The sequence below is a fragment of the Eleginops maclovinus genome, chromosome 21, assembly GCF_036324505.1.
Source record: "Eleginops maclovinus isolate JMC-PN-2008 ecotype Puerto Natales chromosome 21, JC_Emac_rtc_rv5, whole genome shotgun sequence".
NCBI classification, from domain to species: domain Eukaryota; kingdom Metazoa; phylum Chordata; class Actinopteri; order Perciformes; family Eleginopidae; genus Eleginops; species Eleginops maclovinus.
The window spans coordinates 8,613,320-8,623,927 of NC_086369.1; the positions used below are offsets into that span (position 1 = coordinate 8,613,320).

At 43.5% G+C, this 10,608-nt stretch overlaps 1 protein-coding gene across 1 annotated transcript; it reads left to right on the top strand.

The window, feature by feature from the left end:
- Positions 1 to 6,045: 6,045 nt before the first annotated feature.
- Positions 6,046 to 8,299, top strand: LOC134858140 (E3 SUMO-protein ligase ZBED1-like). Its single transcript, XM_063874047.1, has 6 exons — positions 6,046 to 6,542; positions 6,676 to 6,820; positions 6,935 to 7,166; positions 7,260 to 7,397; positions 7,516 to 7,587; positions 7,695 to 8,299. The coding sequence occupies exons 1-6, from the start codon at positions 6,350 to 6,352 to the stop codon at positions 8,058 to 8,060; spliced, it is 1,146 nt and encodes a 381-aa protein (XP_063730117.1). The 5' UTR covers positions 6,046 to 6,349; the 3' UTR covers positions 8,061 to 8,299.
- The last annotated feature ends 2,309 nt before the right edge of the window (positions 8,300 to 10,608 follow it).

The following is a 10,608-nucleotide window of genomic DNA, read 5'->3' on the forward strand; positions in this document are numbered from 1 at the left end:
TAAACTGGGGGTCCCTGTCACTAGCCTCACTGCGTACTTCAAAGCCCATGTCTAATAAACCAGCCATGAGAGTATTCGCCTCTGCTATGGCGGCGTCTTTTTCTTTTTCTTCAGTTAATGCATCAAGATTGGCTTGAATACTATGGCGTTATTTTTGTGCCTCTATCCTGAGCACACAATGAAACATTTTAAGCATATAAAATCTTATTGAGCGCGCAATTGTACATTTTGAGCACAGGAAAATATATTTTGCAAGCACAACATTTATGTTTTGAAGCGAATTTTTCTCTCAAGCCCTCACAAAATCTTACTCTGTGCGCGAGCAGACCGCTGCACGCGTTCTCTCTCCTCTCTCGCTCAACCTCTCCAGTGTGCGCTCAAGTTTGCCTGCGCGCTCGCTCAAGTTGGCACAACGTTACAAATGTGCCACAAAACCAACCAATCAGAGAACTCGAGAAGGTTCATTCTGATTGGCTGTCTCGTCTCCAATCATATCTTCCATCTGAGATACTGAAAGAGGGATTTTCGGTTGACATGAGGCTACTGACATCCATGACTATCATAGGACATGATGGCAGAATCTAATGAAGAAAATAATATGCCGCAGCGTCAGGTGAGTTATACATTTCTAGTTTTTTTATGATTTCATGTTATTGTTTTTGATCGTTTCCGATAAGAATTAGTTGCTAGCCGGCAACATCGCTATAGCCCAGTGTTTCTCAAACTTTTTCAGACCAAGGACCACTTAACCAATAAAAAAATACTCACGGACCACCTAACTCCCCCAATATCCCAAAACAAGATTCAAGATTCAAGAAGCTTTATTAATCCCGAGGGAAATTGAGGTGCAACAGTTCAATACAAAGAAGGAAGGAGAAATATACACTAAATATAACTAAATATACACCAAATATAACTAAATATAAACTAGAATAAATACAATAGGCCTGCTTAATACTCCAACAGTATATTACAAAGTACAGCCTAATAATGACAGCTTTATGTGACCTTCTCTATATCGCTCGTTCACACATTAAATCAACAATACAAATACAACTACGGATTCTACAAGCATTTCGTTCACATGCGATTTAAACGGTAAATGCTGATAGATTTTACACATCATATGAAACATAGACTACATTTATTACTGAGTTTATGTCCGAGCGAACAGAGAGATACGCAAAATGCACCGCATTTAGTACGACACAAACTTCCGCTGTGGATTATCAAAAATAAAATACAGTAAAACTATGGTTGCAGGCCCAAGTTTAACAAGACTTTAACAATAAACACAAGGTAATTATGTACACTGTTACATTTACAAATAGCATTGTTTACTCACTCATACACTGCGTGTCTCTGTTGCTACCTAATGGGAGGAATGGTGCTGCTTGTGCTGAGACATCAGTGAAACAATGTCTGGATCCAAACTGGAGAGTTTGAGTCTCATATCACAGTCCACATTGATCCTGTTACGCTGCTTTGCTTTCAGACCAACAAGTGTAGAAAAACCAACTTCACAGTTGTAGGTGGTTGGAAACGGCATCAACAGTTTCAGAGCAGCGTCAGCCAGCTCTGGGTGCTCAGGCTGGACGTGGACCCAAAAGTCCTCAGTGTCCAATCAGATGCGATGTCCACAAGGCTGTCAACCTGTCTTGATGGGAGCTTGGAACTGACGTGTTCGATGTGTGTTTTGTCCCCAAATGGATTCCTGATCCACTCATAGCCTGCATCTAGTTCTGGGAAATATCTTCCCAGCTGAAAGTGAAGGCCTTGCAGATGTTCCTTGAAGGCTGCAACTGTGCCGCCGTCCAGCTCTTCATCTGCAGCGAGGAGAAAATCCACAAGCGTCGGAAAACAGTCAAACTCCTGGCGGTCCAGACGGACACACCACAATTCCATCTGGAGGCGTGCGGCTTTAATTTAGTCCTGCACATTGAAGGCGGTGACGGCTTTTCCCTGCAGCGCTAAGTTCAGTGCATTGAGTGCGCTAAAGACATCGGCCAGGTATGCCAATTTTGAGAGCCACTGGAAATCATGCAGTCTGTCATACAGTTCATCAGTATGATGCAAGAATAACATCACCTCATCGCGCAGTTCAAATAGACTGGTGAGAACTTTCCCACGCGACAGCCAGCGAACTTCAGTATGGAAAAGCAGTTTTGTGTGTTTCACAGACTCGTCCAGTACTGATTTGAGGCATGGTGGCATTTTTTTCACAGCCAGCTGTTCTCTGTGAATGCAACAGTGTGTTGCTGTGGCGCAAGGTGCAACTGCGCGTACGAGCGCTGCCAGTCCCTTGTGTTTCCCAGTCATTGCAGTTGCACCATCTGTGCAAATACCAACACATCGTGTCCAGTCGATATTATTCTGCAGGATGAAATCGTTGACTGAGTCAAAAATGGCTTCCCCTGTGGTGTTGGTCGGCAGGGAACGACAAAACAGAAATTCATCCTGCACACCGCCATCATAAATGTACCTTACAAAACACAGCAGATTTGCCTCATTCACGATATCAGTTGACTCGTCCAGTTGCAGTGTGAAAAACTGGCTTTGGCGTAAACGTGTGATCAGCTGATCTTTCACATTTTCGGCCATGGCTGTTATTCGCTGCTGGACAATATCATTGGAGAGGGGGACTGTTAAGCTGGATGTTTATGTCCTCAGTTGAGATTTATGTATATAGATTGTGTCTATTCTGTGCTTAAATTGAAAGGAGGATGCAGTGTTATTGTTGTACCACTGTGGGGCACTAAAGTGTAAATGTGTAGGTTTGCATCATATGCAAATGAGGGTGTGTTCACTTCATGCACTTGTCCTGATCTGTGTTGTATTCCAAGTTAGCTCGGCTGAGCGAAGGTTACAATAAACCATGCCTAAGAGCTAAACAGTTCACCGTCTCTGCATCAAATATATCTCTCCGAGTGCAACGCAGGATGAAGCTGCAATCCTTAACTTAACAGGTTATGGGCCCAGCAGTCATTTGGGGAAAAGTTTGAAGAGTTATCACCGTCAGAAAGTCGCAGCGAATCGCGTGCTAACGGGATAGCAAGAAAAGCTAACATGGACCATCGAGGGACAAGCAGGTTGCCTCGACTGATGTTCGACGGAGATGAAAATAAGTATGAACTGTGGGAAACCAAAGTGTTGGGGCACCTTCACCTATTAGGGTTAAAGAACACGATTCTAAGAGAACCAAATGATGAAGCCGAGATAGCGGCAGACGGCAAGAAAAATGCTGACGCCTATGCTGAGCTAATACAGCTTTTAGACGATAAAAGCCTCTCGCTAATTATGAGGGATGCGCCTGACAATACAAGAGAAGCCCGAAAGATATTAAGGGGATATTATGCCGGGAAGGGAAAACACCGGATAATAAACTTGTACACCATGTTGACGTCGCTTCAGAAGACGAACAGTGAAAGTGTCACGGACAATATCATAAGGGCAGAAACCGCCATCACCGCGCTACGTAACGCAGGTGAAACGTTGGGCGACGGCCTACTGATAGCCATGGTCTTGAAAGGACTGCCTGAGGGGTTTAGGCCATTTGCAATACATGTGGCACATAATGACGACAATATAACGTCGGCAGAGTTCAGGACAAAACTCCGGAGCTTTGAAGACAGAGAAATTAAGCACGACGGAGTCGAGTGATAACGTGATGAAGACTCAAGCGAGAACCGGACGGAGGCCCGCCAAACAAGGTGCATATGACAGGAACAAGGACGATGTAGATATTGTGTGTTATAAGCGCCGCACAAAAGGCCACAGAGCAAGAACATGTCGGCAGAAGACATGGTGTAGTCAATGCAAAAGTGACACACACAAAGACGCCACGTGCAGGCGTAAAGACAGACAAGATGGCGCGAGAAAAGTTTCAGAAGAGTACGTCTTCAGGATCAAAGACGGAGAAACCAGTGTCCAACGGCAGCCAGCACGCAGCATCCAGGAGAAGGGCCTGATGGTCGATACAGGAGCTACCTCGCATATCATCACAGACATTACCAAGTTTAAAAACTTTGATGACACGTTCAAGCCAGAAACGCACTGCATAGAGCTGGCAGACGTACCAGGTTCAGCAGCGTCGCTCAACGCAAGGGAGATGCAGAGTTTTGCCTGGTTGACAGCAGAGGACGACGACATACCACTACGCTGAGAAAGGCGTTGTTTATACCGTCATACCCCCAGGACATCTTCTCAGTGAAGGCAGCGACCGCCAGTGGAGCCACGGTCATTTTCAAACAGGACAAAGACGCCTTGATACACAAAGATGGTACCAGGTTTAACAATCATGTGTACAACAGGTTGTATTATTTGCACACTGAAGGTGGGAATAGTGACAAGTGCAGCGCTTGGCCACTGTAATTATGACGATGTACTAAAATTGCAAAATGTGGTTGAAGGTATGCAGCTCAAGGGCAAATCAGATAGACCCGACCAAGAATGTGAGGTATGTATTCAGGGAAAATTTGCAAAAACCAGAAATAGAAACCCTGATAGGAGAGCAAAGGCTCCCTTACAAATGGTACACACTGACCTAACCGGTCCGGTAGCTACAGAATCAATAGATGGTTACAAATATGTACAGTCATTCACTGATGACTACTCAGGTGCAGTATTTGTATATTTTCTAAAAACTAAAAGTGACACGGTACAGGCAACAGAAAAATTCCTAGCAGATACAGCCCCATACGGGAAAGTGAAGTGTATAAGGTCCGACAACGGCACTGAGTTCACATGCAGGGATTTCCAAACGTTGTTAAGGAAAAATGGGATTAGACATGAGTAGGGATGGGAATCGAGAACCGGTTCCTGTTGAGAACCGGTTCCTTATGTTTCAATTCCATGGAACCGTTTGGCAGCTCGTTAAACGATTCTCTTATAGATTCCAGACCGCACGGTTTATGTAACGTTATTTACGCAGCAAGGTACACACGAATGATTCAGTAAGCCCGGCTTGACGTGGCGTAGTTGCTTGGTTACGCAGGTGACGCTCGTGATACTTTTTACAAGTCTGAAATGGCACCCCTAAGGTTAAAACGGTCCAAAGTGTGGCTTCATTTCACATTACATAAGGATGGCAACAGGGCGTTTTGCAACCACTGCAAATTGTTGATAACATCGGCGGGAGGGAATACTTCAAATATGCATAAACATCTGCGCACACAACACGGGATAAACTTTAACGAGTGTCGCGTTTTTGATGCCCTTCGGAGTGACAGCAGCCAAGCTTCTACGACCACCGTGACCTTGGGGGCTAACACCGAAGGCAACTCTGGTGGTAAGTAGCTATCCCACTGACTAATCCTTAATGTGATTCCTAGTAAATTATGTACCACGCCATTTCTGGAAATAAACCCATTTCCTACCTCTCCTTGGGGTAATTAAGGGAGTTTATGTTTCTGGTTAATCAAGCCGTTCCTTGCTAGCATGTTTAATTAGCTTACTTGATGGCAAGGCATCCGTAGTTCTAGGGAAGAATTCTAGCTGTTGCTATGTAGCTAATGAAACATGCTAGTAAGTTGCGCCGCCGATTCAGGGAGCCAGAGAAAGGTGACGCTCATTTATTTAAATCAAAGGGAGGTGGGAAATTAGTTTATTTCCCGAAATTGTACAGTATTGCTTTTTCATCAAACGAATGCCTTCTTCGTTAGATTTAGAACAAGATGATGACCGGGACGAGACGGGTAGTCTGGCTGACTCAGAGGCTAGCAGCACTTGCTCCCGTTTACCTCTGGCTTCTATTTTCGTCGGGGCAGGCAGAAATAAAATGTCCCAGGCAAAGGTAGAAGAATGTCACCGGGCAGTTACCAAATTTGTTGTTAAGGGTTTGCACCCATTTTCTACAGTAGACGCCCCTGAATTTCGGTAGGTGAATGTGAGGTTGTTGTCAGATTATCAAATGTCAGATTAGAATAGAATAGAATAGAATATTTTCCTCCTCATTAAACAGATGTTTACACTCATTCATTTTCATATGTTTTCTAGGGAGATGACAAAGGTTCTCAATCCAAAATACAAAGCCCCTAGCAGGGAAAGCTTAACCAACCACTTAATCCCTGCTTGGTATGGTGTGGAAAAGGGAAATGTGATCTCTGAACTGAAAACAGTGTCAAAGGCAGCTATCACGGCTGATGGGTGGACAAGCTTTTGTCAGGATCATTATCTCACGGTTACTCTGCACTACGTGAGCAATGGCCAGGTAAAGGAAAAGGTCCTAAAAACCAAAGCCGTGTACCAATCTCAGACAGGCTCAGCTGTAGCAGAGGAGATTGATTACATTTTAGAAGAATATGGTGTACGGGAAAAGGTTGTGGCAGCAACTGTAGACAATGCAGCGAACATGGATGTAGCCATCAAACAGCTGCAAATTGTCAAATTTCCATGCTTCGCTCATACGCTGAACCTGGGAGCGCAAAAGCTGTACAACTGCACTGCCATATCCAATTGGGCAGCACGAGTTCGAGCAGTTGTTGTCTGGATGAAGAGGTCCCACATGGCAAAAGTTGTTCTTAAAGAGAAACAAGACTTGCTCAGTAAGATACTCTCCTTACAGTACATTGCAAGCATTATACTATATGTACATGAAAATATACATGTATAGGTATGTGTATGTAAATTATTAGATAATAAATATTTACATTGTGTTGTGTATATGTGAACCCTCAGAGCTGCCCAAGCACATGCTCCTCCTGGATGTAAGGACCAGATGGAATTCCCTCTATTTGATGATGGAGAGATTCACCGAGCAGTTCCCTGCTATCCAGGCTGCAGCCATAGATCCACGCATAAGAAGGCCCATGGAGAAGGAAAGGTGATATATATTTTAAATGATAATATGACTTAAACTTTTTTTTAAACTTTGACTGGTTTTGTTTTTGTTTATTTGTGCTACATACATCTTTTTCTGTTTTTATTTACATTGTAGGTTGGACAGAATAGGCAACGAGGACTTAAGGAAAGCAGAGGAGTTTGTGCATCTCATGCGGAAGCATTACACCTCCACACTGGCCGTCTCCAGCGACAAAAGTGCAACCTGCGATGAGATTTTGCCCATCTTGCAGAAGCTGGAGCAACAGTACACTGTGCAGGAAGGTGACTCTGCGTTCACAAGGAGCATCAAGGAGAACATTTGGAAGGATCTCTCCAAACGCTACCAGGTAAGCACAACTACATTTAATCTTACCTTGATGCTTTAGGCCAATTTGTACCACTAGTCTAATGTCATCCTATCCTCCTTTTTGAAATTGAAGGGAACTGACATTCAGAGATTCCTGGAGGAAGCCACCATCTTGGACCCCAGATTTAAATACAAAGTGAAAAGTGATGCAGTCTGGGACAGGATCAGGGAAGCTGCAATAACAGCAAATACAGTGGCAGCAAGAGATGAGGTATTTTAATTTCTGTTTAAATTCTGTTTGTCTTATCATTGCATTTGATTCCATTGTGAGTGAGACCTTCTACGGCTCTGTGTTAAAAGTTATTAATGTGTTTACATCACTTCTCAAGCTCCCAGGGGAAGGAGAGACACAGAGGGAAGGCTGCGAAGATGGGGAGGAGGAAGAAGTAGAGGAACACTATGTAAGTTAACTCATTCATTTGTAATGACCTTTGGATGCTGTTTTGTCATGATTATTGACTTATATATGTATTTTTTTTTTTTTTACTTCATGTTCATTTAATTTCAGGCACTGCCACCACCATCAAAAAAGACAGCCTTGGAAGAACTATTCGAGGAGGAGGACAACGAGCTGCAGTCAATCCGTGAATCACAGCCCCGTCTTTCCCTGGCTCAGAAGGTGGATCAGGAAATCCAGTTCTACAAAAGCCTGCCCTCCATCCCCTGCAGGGATAGCGCCGCACTGTGGTGGTGGAACAAGCAGGATACGCTGCCCTTGCTATCTGGACTGGCTGAAAACTACCTCTGTGTGCAGGCTTCCTCCACCCCATCTGAGAGGGTGTTCTCCACGGCTGGAGACACCATAAGCCCCGAAAGATCCCGTATCCTTCCAGAAAAAGCAGATATGCTCATATTTCTGCAAAAGAACTGTTAATTTTCCCTACTACTACTTGAGTGCACACACACACACACTCACACTCACACTCACACTCACACACACACACACACACACACACACACACACACACACACACACTGTGCTTGTGATTACATTGTTCTTGTAATTACATGATTCAGTATTTGTTATTTGTTGTTATTTGTTACATTTTCTTGTACAGAAAAGCAGATATGTTCATCTGCAAAAGAACTGTTAATTTTTTTACACACACACACACACACACACACACACACACACACACACACACACACACACACACACACACTTGTTATTAGAGATTAATAAGTAACTGTCACAATAGAATATTTTTCATTAAAACAAAGATAAATGTTACATCAAACTGTTTATTCTCCTTTTTCCCCCAAATTGGAATCGATAAGAGAATCGATAAGGAATTGAATCGTTTCACAGAATCGATAAGGGAATCGGAATCGTAAAAATCTTATCAATTCCCATCCCTAGACATGAGACGTCGGCCCCGTATTCACCCCACCAGAACGGTACAGCTTAGAGGAGCTGGCGTACTCTTTTTGAGATGGGTAGGTGTATGCTAATTGAAAGTCAGCTACCAAAACAGTTATGGAACTATGCAGTTCAAACAGCAGCCATAGTACGTAATAGATGTTTTAATAGGCGTACAGGACAAACCCCTTACCAGATGCTGACAGATAAAAAGCCTAACGTCTCTACAATGCAAAAGTTTGGGTCTGTATGTTACACATACAAACAGGACAAGAGAAAACTTGATTCCAGGTGTGACCAGGGGCGTTTTGTGGGTTATGATAAGAACAGCCCTGCATATTTGGTCTATCACCCAGATACTGCGAGAGTACAAAAGCACAGGCTAGTCAAGTTTGTGAACAAGGTAACCGTGGAAAAACAGACACAGACATTTGGGCCAGATCCCAATGATGAAAATGACAGTGTGAGGCAGCCTAGGGCTAGCAGGATCACACAGGAGATAAATGAGAGTCTAGAGATTGCTCAGGAGACTAGTGCACAAAGTGATAGTCCAGCAACTATGTTAGACGACAGTAAACAAACGCAACCAAGTGTGGCCGGTGGTGAATCTGAGAGTGGGAGGTACCCTGCTAGAGACCGACAGAAACCAAGTCACTTAAAGGACTTTGTAACTGAGGACAGTGATAGTGATGGGATTCAAACTACTGTAGACTACTGCTACAGAGCAGTATGTGGCATTCCACAGACATTTGAGGAGGCTATGATGTCAAGAACAGACTCAAAGGAGTGGGTCAAAGCCATGGATGACGAAATCCAGTCATTAAACGACAACAACACATTTACCCTGACAAATCTGCCAAAAGGCAAAAAGACTGTGAAAAAGGCCCTCTCACTTGGACTGTTCCGTTTCCCCCCCTTTAGTTTGGATTAGTCCATGTAATGGTTTGGCCCAATATCTAACGTCTCCCTAGTTGGTGACGAGAGCTGTGAGTTCCTGCTGCTGTATTTCCAGTTTACCTGTGTTAGTGTGCGTCCATTAAGATATAAGTACTGTTAAGTTGATATGTGTTTTGTATTGACTGTGTTATAAGAATGTATGATGTATGTAGGAGAAGTTGAGGGTTTGCAGCTGCAAGAGCTAACTAGCCATGCGCTCATTTCTGCAAGTCATGCTAACCTCATTCTGCCAAATGGGCACTATTTAAATATCCCTGAGTTGGGATTTGACATGAAGAATCTTAATATTTACCCTGTTGGTTATGTGTGATATTAAGTTAAGAAATCTAGCTGTAATAATGAATAGTTCCATGAACATGTGCCTGCTACATTTTCTCATAGAAGCTACTGTGGCTACAGCCATTGCCTTATGTTGGAGTGCCATCTAGTGGCCAAGTTTGTATTGCAGAAGATTGCAAGTTGAGTTGATCTGTTAGCCATGCAATGTTAGTAATACTTATTATTGTATCCTTATTTCAGAAACCACACACACACACACACAAGCAAATGCATGTAAAGAAAGTTTAATAAAGAAAGAAAGAAGATAACAACGTGATTTACTGTCACTCAATGGTGGATTGGCATCTGGAACATTAGTTTATAATAGACGACGGACAAAGTCATCCAGTCTATTTTTCAAAGACAGTGGGGGGTAAATGGGTTTACTCTATCAAAAGTGATATTGAGGGAACGGACAAGTACAAAGCAAGGTTTGTAGCCAAGGGCTATAGCCAAAGGATGGGAATTGACTATGGAGAGACTTTTTCTCCCACAGCCAACTTGACAAGCGTAAAAGTGTTGTTACAGAAAGCAGCACAGGAGGATTTGCTACTGCATCAGATGGATGTAAAAACGGCGTACTTACACGCTCCTATAGATTATGAAATCTATATCGATCAGCCAGAGGGTTATAAAGAAAGAGGTGAAAGTCAAGCAGAGTTTCACAGCTTTCAGCCGGGTGGTGGTTAGACGGCGAACCGCTCTCCTGGGACTCAGTAACGCACACAAAATCACTTGTCGCTGCGGCTGAACCACTTGTAGTTGCTGGATCTCCTGCATCAGGACG

Excerpts from the sequence above, each read along its gene's own strand:
- LOC134858140 (XM_063874047.1), top strand. The coding sequence starts at position 6,350 with ATGGATGTAGCCATCAAACAGCTGCAAATTGTCAAATTTCCATGCTTC. Across the intron at positions 6,821-6,934 it reads AGGCCCATGGAGAAGGAAAG|GTTGGACAGAATAGGCAACG; the intron begins GTGATATATATT and ends TTTACATTGTAG. Across the intron at positions 7,167-7,259 it reads ATCTCTCCAAACGCTACCAG|GGAACTGACATTCAGAGATT; the intron begins GTAAGCACAACT and ends TTGAAATTGAAG.